At 44.8% G+C, this 19776-nt stretch overlaps 1 protein-coding gene across 4 annotated transcripts in view; it reads right to left on the bottom strand.

The window, feature by feature from the left end:
- The window catches only part of PATJ (PATJ crumbs cell polarity complex component), a 140001-nt gene that overhangs the window by 8800 nt on the left and 111425 nt on the right, over window positions 1-19776 (bottom strand). For all 4 annotated transcript variants that reach the window (XM_032117749.1, XM_032117751.1, XM_032117750.1 and 1 more), the window contains 8 exons: window positions 11920-12003; window positions 9717-9910; window positions 7797-7944; window positions 6653-6739; window positions 3865-3982; window positions 2159-2199; window positions 1768-1890; window positions 587-691 (listed from right to left, as the gene is read on the bottom strand). In XM_032117749.1, the coding sequence (XP_031973640.1) occupies window positions 587-691; window positions 1768-1890; window positions 2159-2199; window positions 3865-3982; window positions 6653-6739; window positions 7797-7944; window positions 9717-9910; window positions 11920-12003 (900 nt within the window). The remainder of the gene's footprint in view (window positions 1-586; window positions 692-1767; window positions 1891-2158; window positions 2200-3864; window positions 3983-6652; window positions 6740-7796; window positions 7945-9716; window positions 9911-11919; window positions 12004-19776) is intronic.

The raw sequence follows: 19776 nt of genomic DNA, 5'->3' as shown, positions 1-19776 counted from the left end.
CTCTGGATCAATGCAGTGGCAGGCAGCAATTAGAAGCAATGTGGCAGAAGATGTCCCTCTTAGCTACCACAGAAACACAGCAGTGACAGCACTGTTTTCTCTCTTGAGTGTTTTTATCCTTTACCTGTAGAACAATCAATTCCAGGCAGCACTGCCTCAGTGATAATGCCATCATTTCTCCTAAATTCTGCTAGAATTTCTTTCAAGGACAAGGAAACCACCCTGTGGGTCTCTGTCTCTTTACATCACAAGCACACACACACACACATTTTCTTGTTCCTAGTTAACTTCCAATTAAAAAAAAAAACCCCACAACTTGGAAGCTTGTTGATTTATCACGTGTGGCAACAAGTCATTTTGTTCTCTTTGTTATGCTTTTATAGAACCATGCTCACAGCCTGCATGAATGGCAATGAAGAATTTTTGAATGGAAATGATTTCTTGCTCTCGTTCTGTGTAATTCCCACCAGCAAAGCACCCTGCAATTCTGAGATGCCTTGTGCCAGGGATGCTCAGGGGTTTTTTTTAATTCCTGAATGCCATTTATCTACCCTGATGCAGCTGCATGTTCAATTTATCACCATACCTGCAGGATAATGCTCCCATAAGCATTCTTTAGTAGATTAACTGCATCTGCATGAGACAGCCCATCCAAAGGTTGCCCATTAATGCTGACAATCCGATCTCCAACCTGAAAGTACAACAGCAATGGAAAATTAACAGCATTAGGGAAAATTAAAGGTAAGAATGCTTAAAATTCCTGGTGAACTTGGCACTGCATAGTCATGCTTCTCTTTTGCAGGATCCCTTTTGTGAGGATTCTGCACTGCCAGTGATCATTTCCCATTCTTCAGAGCAAGGACAATACGGATTTTTTTTACCACTAACAATACGATCAGAGAAACAAAGATGGGTTGTATTTCACTTTTTCTATTTGCAAGCAGAGAGAGAGGGAGATTTTCACTGCTGTCCTCCCGTCCAGAAAGGATTCATTTGTGTCTGAATGTGCAGACAAGTTCATATTCTTCCAGACCATGTAAGCACATGCTGAATCTTGTATAGGAGAGTAGGAACTTCTGATATTAATCCAATTAACCTGGATGATTTCTTCTTCCTACACACAAAAATGACCTTGACCCTGCCATTGTTTAATTCCATTAGAGACAAGGCAGGAGTGTAGCAGCATGTCCTAATGAATCTCATGGGCCAAAGCATGTGGATCTGCATAATAAGTTCGTTTCAATCCTCATGATTCCTTGCAACTCTCTCCAAAATTGGAAGTGTTCACCATGGCCATCCCTGGAAACCCACACGTGCTGTGGGTCTGATACAAGTGCCTTATTTTGCTGTTTCTTTATAGGTGCCTTAAGATCAAACAACTCATTTCTCATCTGGTTTCTGCCTGGTTTGAGCTCTAAATGATGCCCAGCCTGGAGTTCCCAAAATACCTGTGGTTTCCAGAGACCCTCTTGCTGCCCTGCCTGGGCCTGGATGAACACAGACATTCCAAGACCACTGCAAATGCATTTAAGCTCTTTCTCTTAACATCACTTTCAGGGGCAGCAATCACCATTATTCCCAGGATGGGAAGAGAAGGGCAGATTTGGTTTTTGGGGTGGGTTTTTTTGTTTGTTTGTTTTGCTTTTATATAAAAGGAGGCAGAGTAATCTGTGAGAGATTATCAGTGGTAGCAAACATAGAAGTGCTTGAGGCTTCAAGGGACATGTGGGAGATGAAACAGGAAATATTGAGGACCCCAGCACTCACTCTGAGCCTTTGTGTCCGAGCAGCCACTCCACTGGCCTGGATCATAGCGATGAAGATGGGAATGTCTCCCAAGGGACTGCCCTTCCCTCCTGCTATGCTGACACCCAGTGCATCATTTGGGCCCTGAAACAAAGCAAAACCAAACATCTGCAGCTGGGGCAACTCGCAGAGGTCCGTGTTCAGGGTATGGCAATAACTGGCTCCTTTGATTTGTGGAACAGGGAGAAAACGGGTTTGACACACACATTTCCTCACCCAAAGCACAGGCACACATCCAACATCCGACTGCAAACACAAACAATACAGCTTGACTTGTGAGAAATGCTGCAAAAATGAACAACTTCACTGACAGGAGTCGGCTTTATGAATGGATAGAAAATAACTCACTGACCCTCGTTATCTCCACAGTCCTTGGGCCCATATCGGCTCCTTCTAATAAAGAAACAAACAATTAGCTTCTGTAATTAAGAGATAATATAATTAAGAGATAACACTGTCAGGTGACAACGGTCCCTTGCTGCCTAGGCAGAGTTATCACCAAGCAGGAGTGGAGCCTTCCTGTGCCAAGGCAGGCAGTGCTGCTCACGCGAGGAGGAGGAGGAGGAGGAAGGATGAATGCGGTGCAATCCCTCCGGCTCTCGATGTCACCGTGACTCCCATTGTAGCCCAGCCACAATCTGTGCAACAGCAGCACTGTGCCAGCCTGGAGAACAGCCCTATTGTGCCTTCACTCAATTAAAGATTGCCTTATTATTCCTAAATCACAGCGGCCCTGCACAAAGGGCTCTGGGAATGGTGCGGTTCCAGGGATTTCCTCTTCCCGTTTGTGCTGTGTTGGAAAATAATGGACAGGCAAGAAGTCAGGCTGGTGTGGATCCAGTCATAGGGCATTGAAAAGTACTCAAAATATTGGAAAAGGGGAGGAAAAGGGGAAAGAAAAGGGGAAGGGAATAAGGATGAAAGCAGAAGGAAAAGGAGAAGGGAATAAGGGCGAGAGGGGAAGGAAAGGGGGGAAGAAAAGGGGAAAGAAGAGGGCAAGGAAAAGGGGAAGGGAATAAAGGTGAGAGGGAAAGGAAAGGGGGAAGAGGAAAGGGGGAAGGAGAAAGAGGGAACAGGAAAAGGAACAGGCGAAAGAGAAGGGGGAAACTGGGAAAGGGGGAGGGGAGAGAGGAGAATGGAAAGAAAAGGAAAAAGGAGAAAGGAAAATAAGGACTTCAGAGGCATTGCTCAAACTGTTTTCAGCCCTACAAGCTGATGGTGTAGTGAGGTCCCAGGCTCGGCTACACCCACCCCTAATTGTATCAACTTTAATGAAACTGTTTTAAGAGCCTTTCCAAAGGCTGGCAGAATTAGTCTCTTCCAAAATTCCACGATTCTTACGCCCCCAACACCAGCACTCCCCCACATCCATGCAGGTGTGCCTGTGCAGGAGGACCAGGACAGCTGAGGTCCGTGGCACTGGGAAGCTCAGCCCTGGGGACCCCAAATCATGGTCAGGACATGCCCTCCCAGTGCTGCAGGGCCTGTCCACACAGCCCAAGGAAGGCTGCCCAAAAGCCACCAGGCTCCTCCAGTGCCTGCAAACTGGCAGAAGAAATGTCTTCTCCTCCTGCTCACGGTCAGACGTGAGCAAAGATTCCCGACTCCTGAAGGAACTCTCCCCAGGCTACTGCAGGTCGTGGATTTAATGCTCTCTAAACCTGCAAACTGCAAACTGGGCATTGTGACTTTCTCATTACAAAACACCCCTTCATGCACTCAAGAGTAACAAAGATATAAATGAAGTGGTGGCAGCTTTATTCCCTGAGAAAACTGTTTCTAATGCGAGAACCATGCCTGTGCTAAGCCTCTGACAAGGGCGTGAGGGAATAGCAGGGCACAGGAATTCTGCACTTGAAATAGAGGAGCCATTACTCCTCCAGCAGACATAAAATAATGTCATCTGCTGGAAAGTGTTCGGCTCTTAAAAACATCCATGGGGTGTCTTCTGGGAGGCTGGGCAGGAAAACCAGATTGAAGTGTTCAGTTTGGCTTTTAAAGCAGCCCAAATATAAAGCAAATCACACTCAGCTGTTCTGACAGCTGCCCACTTTGTACCTGAGTTTCTCTGGGATGTGTCTGCCGAGGACCTTTTTGTGCTGACAAAGTTCTGCAAGGTGGAGAGGACGGGAGCAAGCGCGGGGTGGAAGTGGCTGTGGACACTCTGTTGGCTCGCCTGAAGGTAAAAATAAATAAAAACCCGTGAGTCAAACCCAGAAGTGAACTTTAAACCAGGCCCTGCAACAGACGGACGCAGCTGTGCTCTGTGCCAGCCACACTGGAAATGCCACATTGGCCACACAAGTGCAAACCCCTCTGGGAGGGGAAACGGACCAAAATCTCCCCATGGAGGTGAAGTCACCATCCCTGGAGGGATTTAACAGATGTGTGGACGTGGCACTTGGGACAGGGGTTAGTGGTGAGCTTGGCAGTGCTGAGGAATGGTTGGATTTGATGGTCTTGGAGGGATTTTCCAACCTCAGTGGTTCTATGGTGCTGCTCACAGTACTACAGACCCTTAGGTGCACACTTCTGTGTTGCTCAGGTCAGCTCTAGACAGTGTTCCCCTCTCTAAGTTGCTCCCAGGGTGTCTCCACACCTCAGGAGAAGGGGAAATTATGCACGAGGCACCCAGGAGGACACCAAACAGCTGCTCTCTCACACATGGAGGGGATAACAGGGACACTCATCCTGTCACCTGGCAGGAATCTCTGTTGTTTTAGCTGAACACACTGTGATTGTCCCTGCTCCTTCTCTTCGCCGAAGAACCTCCTCCCATTTCCAGGAGAATGTGGAAGCTGACACAGGGAGAGCCTCCAAAGGGAGCTGCTTGCTCCTGTTGCCCTTCCCATTCCCCTCCTTTTCCCTCTCTCCTTAACTGGCTTTTATCTTCAGACTCTGCCCCTCGAGGAAACCTAATTATCCATTTAGGAAGGGCATCTGAACAACAGGTTCCACCGAGGGCCAGACCTTTCCAACAGGGCTGCCTTGTCCAAAACAAAGATCTGGTCCATCTTTGTCCACGCACAGCAGAGATTTCTCCCCCCAAAGGCATCAGTTGGTGACTCAAAAGCCCTGACACATTATCCCACTGGCCAGTGTGCAGCTGTCAGTGACAAACACCAGGCACAGCAAGATTTCCACCTCTGGGTGCCAATTCATGGCCCAGTTAACAACATTTGCAATGCACATGAAAGAAACCCCTGTCCCGCACCTCAAGGCTTCAATTTCCACTGCTCAAGGGATGCAGTCGACCCAGAAAAAAGCCAAGTGAGGACAAAAGTTCTCGATGCTCTTGGCCAGCACCTTCTAAAGCAGCACTTGCAGTTGTCCAAATCATTCAAGCTGATCTGCTGCATCATCTGCCAAGATTTTTATAGCTCTTGGAAGGGTTTTGGTGAGAAACATTTATTCAGTTTTCAAAATCACCAAGTCGCTTTGGAGCAGTGAGATGAAGGCTCTCAAACGACTCTGCATCAAGGAGATTAGGATTTCTTAAAAAGAAATGCAGGAATTACCAGGTTCCTGCAAAAGCCTCTTAGGCTACAATAAAGTGGGATGATGTCATTTGATCTGAATTTTCACCTGGACCCATGTTAGATACTATGGCATTTTGCTTCCCTTTCAGCTTGAGCTTTCCGTGGTAAAACCAGGCAGATAATTTTTAGCTGTCACTTTTTGATTACCTTGCTCTTGCTTAGGCTTCATGCTGATACAGTGGCCAAAACAAAGTGCAGTACTTGACTGCTGACTTAATGCAATCAGTGCCATTTCCCTCTGTTACTTCATCTCTCCTCGCCTGCTGCATGCACTGCAGATGTTTCTCCAAAGCCATTCTTTTTAAAGCTGGGCTTAGCCCAGCTGTTCCCACATGGCTTTAGCCCTTCCTGGTACCTCACCACCTCCAGCCAGCCCGGATCACTGCTGGCCTTTAGGAAGTGAAGAAATCACGCCCATGCTGCAATAATTTTGGCACGTTTTTGGGTTGTTCATGGACAGGCCTCTTACAGACGTCCTTAAAAACATTCCTGCTTTAACTCACATCTCCCCTAAGCCTCCTAGGGCTCCTCCTCTCTGTTTCCAAAAAACAAACCCTTCTTTTAGAAGTGCTGGATCCCCTCATGTGCAGCTCCCCCATGGCAGAAAGGGGCCAAAACCCCCCACAGCATCACCGTGCTGTGATCACTCTCTCAGAGACATTGGCACCTTCAGTGTAATGGCAAAGCAGTCGATTTTCAGAAGGAAAACCCATTGAGAAGTTTTCTAAGTCACTGTGCCTTGTTTCTGTCCCTGCAATCCTCCAGGTTTAACACCAAGAATCGGTGTCTGAGCGGACTTGGGGGGCACAGGGAGAGGGGAAAGGCCCTGCTCTGATTGAAAAATGAATTGTCCTCGCCTCAGGTAAAAAGCAAGTGAAGCAGGAAATTGCTCTGTGTTTTCTTGGAGAGGAAAGCAGCTCTCCTGTGGTTCTGCTGTAAGATAGGCAGAGATACAGTTCGGTTTCATCAGCTCATTTTGATAGACAAAACAGCTGCAGAAAATACATTCAAGTGGTTTTTGCAGGTCTGAAAACCAGAAGTTTCTGGGCATCATCATTTGAGAAAGATTTTACAGATTTTTTTTGTGTCCCTTGGGAAGACGTTCCGACAATAAATACATTAACCAGCTCTTCTGCTCAATCAGCATTTCAGCTGCAGTTCAGCACAGAAAATTATGGGGATAAAATATTTGGTTCCCCACCCTCAGCAGTGTCTGTGGAAGGATGAGCTTCATGAGCACATCTGTGCACCATCCCCGGGCTCTGCCCTTCACAGCTCCACTTTAAACAGAGGAATTTCTCACTAACCTGACTGTTTTGGGATGTTTTCCGTGATGACAGCCATGACCCAGCTCTCAGTCTCCCAAGTTCAAGATGCACCAGGCCTTGGGCACACTTGGAAAAAAAAAACACAGCCCACAATGTACAATTTAAGTAGACATATAATATTTCATGCTCTCCTGGAGAGAATTATGTTTATATTCAGCACCACAAGCCCGTGAAGAAAACCACAAGGAATGCTCAAAACACGAACATTTGTATTTAGACAATACAAAAAGTGAAATCGATTTAGGCTTGTCCTGAAGGTTTCTCCTGGTTGCTGAATTTAGTATGGATCTCCCTCTTGCACACTGATGGCCAATTTACTCAGGAAAAATAAACAAAAAGCCCCAAATTCTTTAGCAGACATTTGAAAAACACTTCAGAGGAAAAATGCTGCAGAAAAGGGTGAATTTAACCCATATGGATCCAACTTAACAAAATACCCTCGTACCTCCGATTCCCAATTCTTAAATAGGTAAACTTTTGGCAAAGCACCAACCCTAAATGGAAAAAGCAAGGAAATAATTAACCTTTCCCTTCCAGAATGAAAGAAATCATGCACAGAAACATTGGTGGGGATGGCAGGGGGAAAGCCCTGGAACCAGATGCAGCCTGGAATAGAAATGGGTCTTCAGCATCCACAGGCACTCGTGGCCATCCCACCCCTGCCCTTTCCCCCAGCCTGATCTGCCACAGAAAAAGGCAACTTCTCCCAGAATTTCCGAGTAAAATTACTCCTGGAAGATGGAAAGCTGTGCACAGGAACAAATTTAAGCTGTCATTTTATCCCTGCAGGTCAGTACAGCAAAGCCAAAGATTTATTTCAGTTCTGGTCTGTGTTGCCTCTCCCGTTTCCAAGTATTTTTCTAACACATGAGATACACAACTGCATTTTCAAATAAATGCCTAAATACTAAATGTGTCTTTGTGTTCCTGCTTCATATCATCCAATTCCTAGGAATACACGGAGAAGAGACTTTAAATGAAGCTCCCAGTTATTTCAAATGAAATTCTTGTCTCAGTAATCAGATAGAGCTGTCCCATGTATGGTAAATAGCACTTCAGGATAATTAGCTTGCACAGTGTCAGTAACTGCAATTCAATATCTCAAAATGTATTCTGTACTCACCTTAAGTATAGTGGCAACAGTCTCTTGTGAGGCATTTCTCATATCCTCCCCATTTACAGACAAAATCTGATCTCCTTGAATTAATCTTCCATCTAGGTCTGCAGCTCCTCCTTTAACAATGTCAGAGATAAACACTCCACTTCCATTTCTAACAATGCAAGAAGCATATGGCTAATTACACAATCCAATATTCTTTGGGAGACCAATTTAGATTACTTGCATTTAAGAGACATTAAAAGAAACCTGTGAGCAGAGGAAGAACCAGTTTTACACCCCATTCAGCTGTGTAAAAAAATCGATGAGTTTTAAAACCACAGCACGTTTTGCTAATATTTAATGCTGTCTTTCCCCTTGAACTGCTAATTCTGACTGTGTGATACATAAAGATGTATGGAAAACACCATTTATATGAATAGAAGTCCAAGGTTTGGTCTATGATGGAGTTAAACTGTCTCCCGGTAGGACGTGGTTTAGTGGTGGACTTGGCAGTGTTAGGTTAAAGGCTGGACTCAATGATCTTGGAAGGCTTTTCCAACCTAAATGATCCTGTGATTCCGTGGTGTGAGCTGGTGCCAGCTGCAATGACAAGATCTGGCATTTTTTATCCTTCACCCGAAGGACACAGCACTTCCCACCCTGAATTATACCTGGGTATCATTTAACAGACCTCAGAAATTGGGCTCCCCCTAAGGAGGGGATCCCCACTCTGAAGGATTCAGGAATAGCACAAGAAGTTCAGCACAGAAGCAAAGGCAGGAGGGCTGGAGACTGCGATTACCATCTGCAGGGTAATTTACATAATCTAAATTAATTACCCACCCCACAATCTGCTCACAACACCTGGGTTAAACACTGCTACCCAAAAACTGTTGCAGAAACTCTCCTGACCATAGGCAGTCAGGATAATGACACGGCGCTTTGTAATTGCAAAAGTAAATTATTTTTGGCAATACAGGAGGGCAACTCCAACACCGAACAAGTGTTATGCCATAAATCTCTTTTAGCAAAGGAAGACTAAAACTATCAGTGCTCTGGTTTGAGTGATCTAATAGCAGTGGTTCAGAGATGTATCAGAAAAAAGTCACATTTTATTAGGCTGCTGTTACCTCCCACTGTATTGCTCTCTGACTGGAGGGTGGAGCTGGGACAGGACAAGAGGAAACGGCCTCAAGTTGTGCTAGGAGAGATTTGGGTTGGATATCAGGAAGAATTTCTTCGTGGAAAGGGTGGTCAGACATTGGAAGAGGCTCCCCAGGGAGTGGTGGAGTCCCCATCCCTGAAGGTGTCCAAAGAAGGACTGGACATGGCACTCAGAGCTCTGGGCTGGGTGACATCGGTCAAAAGTTGGACTCAATGGCTTTGGAGGGCTTTTCCAATCCCAGTGATTCTGTATCTCAGGTTCTGCTCTGTAAGCTGCTCTCTGCAGCGTGGCACAGTCACTTTGAACTGCTCAGGGTTTGCGTCTAACTCAGCCTCTCACCTTCCACTGACCTCGGTCCCTTTGAACCGAGCACGAGCTCCACCTAACTCACAACTCCCATCTGCAAAGGCACATCCTGGAAAGAGGTAGGGTAGGTTTATCCCCCAGTTTAGAAATCAGAAAAGCCATGCTTAGGGCCTTCAAAGCCCTGAGAAACAGCTACACTGATGCCACAGAAGAGTGAGCCCCCAGTTCTGCATGTCCCACACTCTCTCCAGGTGGGATTCCTGCTCTGTGCCCGGAGCCCTCCTGGGCAGCAGCAGCCTCCACTGCTCAGGTCTGTTGTTCTGACATAGGAACCAGAACCACGGCCCCATTGCATCCTGGAAGATATTCAGATACAAAATTCTGCTCCTTATGCAGTTTGCCTTTTCTTTCATAGTCCATTTAATCCCAAATATTTCCCACTGGAAGCAGTGTTGGATCAGAGACGCTCTTACCGTTTCCCAGCTATGCTGAGCCCCAGTCCTCGGCCCGTTTTCTTTTGGATATCTACAGAGAAAATCTCCAGGTTTTCCTCATCCTTGTAATGTGCTTCATTCCTGTAAACCACCAGCTGCACCTTCTGGGGCGTCTGCCGCAGCGCAGTGATCGCTTCCTCGTGGCTGGCGTTCCGCAGATCGATCCCATTCACCTGGAATAATCAGTGTTTGCTTTCCAAATGACGTGGATAAATGATCTTTTCATCACACCCTACCCGGGGGTGACAGCACAGATTTATCAATTTGACACCCCTTGGTGTTCTAATTGAGTGCTCCCATTTCCAGAGGGCCGAGCTCCTGGGTTTCCTACGGAGTGTGAGCTCGGAGCTTTGTGCCACTGCCTGGGGTGAATCCCAACAATCAGAACATTTGGGCTTGGAAGTTTTGGGTGTTCTTCCCTTCTTTTTAAACCTCAAACCTTTGCAGCCTCAAGCAGTGCTTTTTTCTCCAACTACACAAAGTGGGATATGGTCCTTTGAGCTCCCTGTGTATCTCAGTACTCAGGTTCCTTCTCCCCCAGCTCCCTAACATTGTCAAGATGAAAACAGAAGGAATCAGAAACACCAACAAATAAATGGCCACAGAGAATCCCAGGCAGGATGCATTAAATGGTGATTTTCCATTTTTTCCAATAGATGGCACACCAGACTGCTCCTGGAGCACCCAGCTACACTTCTCTTACCATAACCTGAGAAGGTTTCAGCATTTTAGTAATGTCAGGCAGAACAAGAAGTTCTGCTTCAATGTTACAGTATTAAAAAAAACCCCTATTGCAACTTGAAACTTAAATCTCCTAATTTTTCCAAGCCTGATCCACAGATGCCCTTTAAGGTGTTTGCCAATATTCTGTCAACAAAATCATCTTTTATTTCTTCATACCAAAACATATCAATACTTAGGCATTTTTGAAGTCTCTTTAGGAAGTAGCATGAACTGTAGCAGAGTAACCACAAATGTTAATCCACTTCCAGAAGTTTTAAGGCAGTGAAAATATTTCTCAGAATTTCTAGAGAAACAAAATTCTAATCATCCGTAATTTTTCATTAAGATATATGCAAAGTTACAATCATACTTAATTTTACACTCAGGTAATTAAGACTAATCTACAGAAATTACATTCTTTAGTACCAATCCTGCACACATTTATTTATAAATGCATTGAAACTCTTTCCTCGACACAGGCATCTATGTGTGCTTTATCACACTAATCTGAAACCAATTCAGTCATCTTTTTGATGAACACAGCTTTTAAAAGCTGAAATAATAACAGTATTATGGCCCACAAACATCAGCACTTTCCTGTTTGGCCAGAGAAGAATTAATTAACCCGCCCCACTCTTACCCCCCTAATTATCATGCTCTGTTAATAAACCGTTATTTATAAAACCAAAACAACATTCGGCCTCAACACTAACAAAAATATTTGCAGTGCAAGAGCTGTAAAGACAACTCCCTAAGTACCCCTTGCTATTTTCTTAACCCTACACACCGAGGCCTTAATGGCCATGCTGGGAATTTGTCCTGAGCTGACAGCAGAGCTGCAAAGCAGCTGCGCTGAACCCCTGCCTGACGAAAGTTTCATTTGCAGACCAACACTTCTCCCTTAACCCTTTCCCTCCACCTTTTCTGTGCTTGTCTGGGGGAAAAACACCAGATTTATTCACAGCAACCATTCCCCAGCTGGATGAAGCATGGCCTGGGGGAGCTGGTAGCTTCTGCAGGGATGCTGGGAGGGATGCTCACAGGGATGCTGGGAGGCGTACTGGGAGAGAAGCTGGCAGGGATGCTACAGCCACCCTCTCCTCCTCACCCCACGTTATCCCAGCTCAATGTTTGGATTTCAGGCAGAGCAGAGATACTGGAGCGGCGTTAGGAGCGCATGCTTCCGAATGAAAGATTAAAGAGATGAATAATACTAAGCTATTGGACATGACAGCTGAACTATGTAATTCAAGAACTGCCTTGCTCAATTAAATTTAATGTATTCTCAATTTGTACCTTCAGTTTATATGAATATATAAGGAAATATGAATTTTTCAGGACGTTCTTAGTGACAGAAGGGAAGCCTCGAGAATGGATCCTATTCAACCTACAAGGGACCTCTGTTGAACTGAAAACAAGCCTCCACAACCAGGCACAGACAGAGAGAAAGAGATTTTACCTCCAGAATCTGATCGCCAGCCCAAAGTCTGCCATCTCGGGCTGCGGCCCCCTCCTCATAAACTTCATGGATCACTATGGCATCCTGTGGGAAGAAGGCAGTGGCATGAATCCTGATCCCGAACACCCCCAAACTGGCCACCATGACCCACCCCACACTCCCCACCAGCTCCACAGTTAAAAAATACAGCACTCCAAGTCAGGAGAAGCAAGACTGTAACACAGATTTTCAAAATTTCCAGTATTTTGGGATAAGAAAATGACTCCTGTAATCAAGAGCCAGTAAAAAGGTACAAAGGATTTTGTTTCCCACTTCAGGGTAGTCTTGTCTAGAGCTTCTTCCATCATTTTTATACATTGGCATCAGCAGCACATGAACTCAGTGTGAACTGTTGTATTAATATCGTCTACTTTTAATGGTATTATTTAAAACCAGATTCTTTAGAGCTATGAATATTTTTAGGGACTTGGCATAGACCTCGGCTTTAAGCAAGAGCTGAATGCCTTGTGGTAAATAGTGCTGGTTAAATCTGTAAGAAATGAAATCCAGAAGAAAGGAACAATGGCAAATGTTAGTTTATTACTGAGGTTGGAAAATGTAGGCAGTGGCAGATGTAGCTTCAGGGAAGGTTTCAGTGATTTAATCTTATTGCCAGCAATAGATGTCCCCGAAGAAAAAGCATTACAAAGAACATACTGTTCTCTTGCTGGTGCTTTCCCTTTGCATTGTTCTGGTTTGTTTCTTTTTTTTCTTTTGTTCTTTTTCCTTAAAAAAATATATAGGTGAACATCCTGCTGCAGTGCTTCAGCTTGCAGGATGGGATGCTCCAGTGTGCAAAACCTGCTCCTCTCCCCAGCGACACCAGCAAACCCTCGGCCTCAGAGCTGAGCCACCAGTGCTGGCTCTGGGTAAACACGTGATTTTTAATTGCACACATAGGTTTTGGATAACCCATTCTCAAATACACCCTCCAGAAGTGCTGTTGTGAAGTCCCTCACCAGCTGGATGTACAAGCCAAAGAGGAGCTTTCCCACAGTGCTCCCAAGAAAAGGTGGTGAGGTTGGAGCGTGCGAACCCTGCTGTGCGACGGCTTCTTGAAGCAGGGGCAGGGAATTGCTGCTGGGGTGGGAAAAGGTCCCTCCATGCTTGGAAAACACTGTTGGATACCACATCTCTCATCACCAATTCACCCCCTGCCCGTGCTGCCTCACGATCCTTTCCCAGCACATGCTGAACAGAAAGAAAACTCAAATGCCCTTCGGATAACGCTCAGATCCTGACACCACCGAGAGCACGATTCCCTTTCATTCCCTCTACAACTTATTTAAGGATGTGGACTTGCTGGAGCACGGCACCACTGCCACAGGTCCCCTCTGATACATGGACACCAGTCCCTGAAAAAAGCCTGGAGGACTGTAATCACAAATGGATGACAGCTGATACAAGAGTCCCAGATGGGGGAAAAGAGATTTCAATCTGCATAAATGAAGGAGAAACACTGTGAGCTGTGTACCAAGTAATTAAGAAAATCAAAAGAGTGGTTTGATTAAAAAATAAAATAAAATCTAGATATAGATACACCACTGGCAACTAGAGGGTTTATTTGCAATAACTGGAGCAACAAACACTAACAGAATAGAATAACATAGGCACGTCCATCTCAGCAGCCTCTGTGTCTTAGATACTCTCCCTGTTGTGGGGTTTGGGTTGTTGTGGGGTTTTGGCTGGTTGGTTTGGGGTAAGTTTTTACCTTTGTTTTACAAATGCTGGTGTTACTCCAAATCAACACAAGAGACTTTTACCAATGAGAGAACACAAAATATTGACCAGCTTGTTAAGGCAGCATCATTCACCTGGGACACAGCAGGGCAGGGGGTGACCATGAGGTTTGGTAGAAAACTGGCAGTGTGACCATGGAACAGCACACGGGGCACGCACACAGCATGGTCAAATTAAACCTTTTCAGACTGGATTTAATCTCATATTTCCTAACCTCAGAGCAAGGACCTTTCAATCACATCTCTTTAAGTTTGTTTTTCATCTGTGGTTGCTTTTAAAACACCCACCAACCTGGAGTTACCAGCTTTTCCCAGCACTGCTTTATTAAATGTAAAACTGCACATACCGAAGGCTCAGACCCAGGAACCACCAAATGTTATCAGTTTGGATAATCTGCATCATCTATTTGAAAAGGCAACACTTCAGCGTTACACTGTGGTTCCTGCATGTGTGAGAAGCCAGACCTAGGACTAAAAATACACATGGCATGAAAAGGTACATTCCTGCTCGCTCTGTGCCTACCCTGCAGAAGGAAACATCTCGCTGACCTGCCAAAACACTGTTTTTTTTAAGCAGGTTTTTTTTAAAGTAGTGTAGCTGAACCAGGCTTATCAAATCCATTAAAAACAGAACAGAGCAACGTGTCCATGATGCACTGTAAAGATTTCTAAATAGTCCATAAGCATAAATATCAGCTTAATTTTCCTTAGCTTATGAACCATGGCAAATATCTCTTTCCTCTGATACTCCTGGGATCAGCTCGAAGTACTTAAACCAGAAGTAATTTTTTTCCACTGGATCTAGTGGGACCTGGATAAGACTCTGTTAGTTTTGATCATCCATGACAAATCACTAAAACCAAACTGCTGATGCTAGTGAACATTTTTAATCATATCAATATTTGAAAGAACTGTATGCAGTGCTGAGATGTCATACTCCAACCACCTAACCAAGCCCCAAGCTGTAATGACTCTATCAACAGGCATGGATTGAAGCTGGAACACCCCTCTCAGTGCCTCAGGAAAAAAGTAGGATCCATTATGACTAAAACAATACATTTATTTAAAGGATAGGTTTTATTTTCTGGACATCTGCAGCTCCTGTTTAAATTAAATGTGTGCTTGATAGCAAAACCTACATAGTTCCAAATCAATCAATCAAGAGGGATGAAGAGAAAGTGGTGTCAATGTTCAACTAAAGGTTGTGAATTCATGGTGGCTCTGGACAGATTTTCCCATCCCTCCCCACCTCCTTTCACCACCAGTTTCATACAGATTATGGCTCTCCGTGGTCGAGCTTGGCAGAGTCACAAAAACTGTTCGTGCAGAAGGGGAAATAAAAACACTCCTGTATCAAGAACACACTTGTTTAAAAAAAGATACCCAGCTGCTGAAAGCACATACTTCATAAAGTTTACAAATCCATTCAACAAATTGGGGCTTTAATCTTTGTATATTTTGACAAAGAACAGTCTGGGACCATTACACAAACGGGCAATTAATGCAGAGCTGAGCAGCTCTTGCCCGGGACGGAAGGATGCGGAGTACGAGCTGGGCCATGTAAACAGCGTTTCTCCATGCTAAACAAAGTCCACGCTGGCAGGTGTAAACTGAGGCTGTCCAGCCATGAAAACACTGAAAGAAAGACAGACTTGAAGGGAATTTCTCTGCTACTGCTGAGATTGCCATCCTAGGCTCAAAAACGTTTGTATTGAAGGGCCTGCAGTCCAAGCAAAGGAAGCTGAAGGCACTGACACAGCACTGTCACAAAAATCACCTGCAAGAATGGTTCCCAAACGTGGCAGAAGTACACCTGGTTGGGATATGACGTGCCCCAAACCTGTTAGAAGCAGAAATGGTCACCAAACCTGCCACAAAGAGAAGGTATTTTGTAGGGTTCAGACTTGAGCTGTGACCCCTCACCAGCAGAGTATTGCTCTGCCTGAGAATACCACTGTGACTGCACAGCTGTCGAGCAAGGGGAAGGCCCAGGAGTGAGAAAATGAGGGTCTGGCTGTGGAAATAAAGGCAGAGAAGCAGGAGAGCTCATGGAGCCTCTTGGTCAACACCTCAAAGATCAAAGCTGGTGCAGAGTGAACAACGACTGAACAGTGAGGGCAAGGAGCCTGACAGAAATTAGCACCCACCTATGGAAAACAGAGCTGGTACCATGTGCACAGCATGATCTGCACTGCATTGCCCTTCATCTGAGGAGGGAAGAACCCTGAACTCCCAGGGAGATGGATCTCAACTCCTCCCCCCAGGCTGTGGATATTTTTCTGCTTGATTTATAACAATTCAGAGACCTGTGAGGGGAAGAGTATCACGCTCACCCCTCAGCAAAGGGCACAAACAGACATGTTAACTCTGAAATCAAATTCAGGCAGATGGACAGCTTAATCTTTGTATCTTAAATGTCAAGAACCAGTATGGCAGAGACCTCAGGCGAGGACCACAGAGCACTGCCCTGATTGAAACTTTGGGAGAAAGGTGGTCAAGTCAGCATCCTACTCAGGAAAATCACTGACCAAGTGATCCTTAAAAGCCTGCAGGAGCAAAAACCATGGTGAGAAAGTCTCACAAGCTGCTGGCTTTAGGCTTGGACTGTTCACGTGTTCCCTGCAAGTTTACAGCTCCTGAACCAGTCTCTTCAGTGTTTCTTTTCTACCATGCAGCTGTTCTTCAGCAGGACAAGCAGCAGCTTTCCACTGAAAAGCCACTGCAAAGCAGTCCCCAGGCTGTTATTGGGAATGCTGGGAATAGAGGGTGAGGGAGGAAAAGGACACAAGATATGAAGGAGGCACAAATATTAAGTACCAAGAGTATTTTGATGAAGTTGTATCCTGTGATAAAGGCGGGTCAGTATGCAAAAAAGGGTGATTTCAAAGGATGTGGAACAGAGAAATTTCCATATTCCTGGTGTTGGCTGGGTTTGACAAGGAAAAAGGTCCAGATTGTGGTAAAGAGGCTTCCTGCACAGTACTGACCAGTCCTGCACTACTGCAAGTCCTACTGCTTTAACTTGAGCTGAACTTTGCTTTGAGTTTGTCTTTGTTGAGCTGTTTCAGTCCATGAGCTCCAGCCATCATTGGACAGGATCAAAGGCACCTCACAGAAGGAAGGTGAACCACTCCCCACTGAGGACTGCAATAATCAGCACAGAGTGACTGAGAATGAATCCTGCCACCAACCATAATCACATACTTGGTGCAGGGAATGAAGCTTTCTGCATGGATTCGAGCACTTTTCCTGAGGAAGACAAAAAGTAAACTACATATAAAAACCACGCTCTGGAAAATACGGGTTCTGATTTAGTTGACACATTGTGTTTTCCTAAGCTAACATTACACATTTCCAACTAATTTCCTACATAGCTACAAATGTTACCCCGAATTAGCACTATTAAGGATAATAACACTGCAAGGGGTTTTGCTGACTGCACGATCAGCGATTTATCTCTTTCCCAGGGCAAGCACAACACCGTTTGTTATTTCCTTTTCAACTTCTATAATACTTTGTCCAGAGTAGTAAAATCGTAAAAATTTCATTTTTACAGGCTGGTTCAGAGATAAAAGCAGAAAACAACTGGTTGCACAGTGAGTTTCACTGGAGAATTAGCCCCACGCAGGAATCCCTCAGTAGTTAAAATAAACCCAGCTGCTGGTTACTTGTAGGCAGAGGAAATGACAACTGCTATGATCTCTGATCTTCCATTTGCAGACCCAAATGGTATCTCTAAGATAACTTTTCAGCAAGGGAGGGTGATGGTCAAGCCCAAGCAAATCACTCGACTTCTTAAGGGGGCTGTTTTATCTGATGCATCGTGCTGCAAATGCCTCCTTCTGGCACTGCACGATTTTGCCATTGCTGGCGTTCACAAACCATTAGCAGGCACCCCAAATCCTAAGCCAAACACTACTGCAGTAACAGAGGCTGCAGAATGTAAAAATGCAGTACCGTGTTAATGCAGAAATGCTTCACATTGCACGAGACCCAGAAACTGCCCCGCTCAAGGTCAAAACAAAAGGTCTGTTTCCCATTTAAGAACAAGCCCTTGCAAGAGATGGTGTTCACTTGCCAACTTTCGTAAAAAAGATTAATCCACAATATCAATATGAATATAATTTTTCATACTAAAATACAGATTTATTTTAAGGAAGTGGATAGTATTTGTATTACATTTTATAGGCCCCTATAGTTACATCTGGTCCTTATTTATTTAAATTTTATTCAGCTTGCATAATATTTTTGCTTACAGTTATATTCTCTAAGATCAGAAAAGCTAAAACCTGAAAATTCAATGGCACTATTCATTAACATTCCTTCGCTCTGCAGTCATAGACATTTGCAAGCTCTCCTTTGATTCTGAAATAATAAAACTAAGGTAATAAGATGTTTAGTGTAAAAATATATGACTTAAGTCAGAATGATAGAAAGAGCTATGTTCCTGTGAATCACATGCCAAAGCAAACCAAAGTTTTTCAAAAAGTATACATGCTCATTTTAGAGGGAATAATAAAACACAGAATGACATATTAAAACCTTAACTCTCTCACTCTCATTATTTTATTAAGTAAAAAAAAAAAAGAAAGTTTGCAGTGTACAGAGCATAGCACAGGTTATAAAGAATGCATGAGGTGCTGAATGTGTGTGACACAGGAAGCCAGGGGTTTCAACCAGCAGCAGCCAGGATCCTCCTGAAGTCCATCCTGACAGGTCCTGCTGCTTTTGTATATTGTTAACTTAAATTTTACGGTTGATTTACATTCCTGGAAGACACCAGCTCCTCCAAGCAAGGCCCTGCTACGCAAGCACGCCCTACCATCAGCTAGACCCTTGCCAAAGACCCATCAAAGACATGATTTGCAAAACTTACTGCCCTAATTCCGTTTTGTGACAACTCATGTACAAAGCAGCTTGGGTTTGTCATGCTCCTGCAAGCCAACGTCCTCCTGGAACGATGATGAATCCAGCAACTCCATCTCAGCATTATCCAAGCAGGAGTCAAGGCCATTCCTCACAATTTCGAGCTAACTGCATTTAGCACCCTGTCATTAAATTGCCTTCTGGTTTATAAATGTGGGAGAGGGTTTAGGAGGGATTGTAGTTTTTCCCTCTCCCAACCGCAGACTCTCCCTCCACGATACCCGAGCCACGATTAAAAACTCAGGGCTCCTATTCCCGTTTTTCATTCCATTGTTCCATTCACTGTGTGACAGATTTAAAAGCAGCAGCATCTACAGCCCAGATATTGCTGGAACCCCCCTGAGGCCAGTATCCCCCTTTTCATTTGTGGTTATAAGGAGAGCATATTTCACTAGAACTCTCTCAGTCTTAGCTGCACAGGATGTCTGTCTATGGAGTCACTCAGATGTTGTCTGTCTATACCTGATAAAGATATTTTTTGCCTGGATTTCAATATAACTGAAGTGGGGAGTGTGGGATGAAAGCCCAGCCAAGGGAGAACCCACTCAGTGCCACAGCAGTCACAGAGCCCTCACGCTTAGGAAGGTCCCCACTGCTGACAGACTGCAGCAGGGCACAAAGCAGAGCTCTCAGGCTTGGCTTTACAGCAAGAACAGCCTGATTTTGGCAGCATGGAGCCCTCACAGGGTAATTATCCCTCACAGCTCCAGGGGCAAACACCGGGGCTTGAACAGCTGCAGTTACAAGTCACAGTTTTCCTGATTATTCCCTTGCCCTGCCTTAACAGATGGGGTTTATTCAAGGGATGACTCACCTGGACTGACAGAATGAATCTAAATATTCTTCTGTCAACCTGCATCTCACCCTCAGGAAGCTCCCCAGAAAACCTTCTGGGCAAAGCCAGGTGATCAGGGAAGTTCTTTCCTCCCCAACTCCAGTGTAACCAGCTCTCCCACCAACTCATGTTAGCTGAGCACAAGCATATTCTGTTACATTTTGTGTTCCAGTTCCCTGGCTTTGTGGATCGCTTCATTTTACAGATGGAGTACCTTAAAGTTTGTTAATTGCCTTAAAAATGCTTTTTATTAAAGTCAGCTGAAAGCAAAAGTACAAAAAGAAAATTTACCACATTTGAAGTAGACAACCCAGTATA

Source organism: Corvus moneduloides, chromosome 9 (assembly GCF_009650955.1).
Source record: "Corvus moneduloides isolate bCorMon1 chromosome 9, bCorMon1.pri, whole genome shotgun sequence".
Taxonomy (NCBI): Eukaryota; Metazoa; Chordata; class Aves; order Passeriformes; family Corvidae; genus Corvus; species Corvus moneduloides.
Note: the sequence above shows the minus strand (reverse complement) of the source record. Positions and strands in the feature narration are given on the sequence as shown.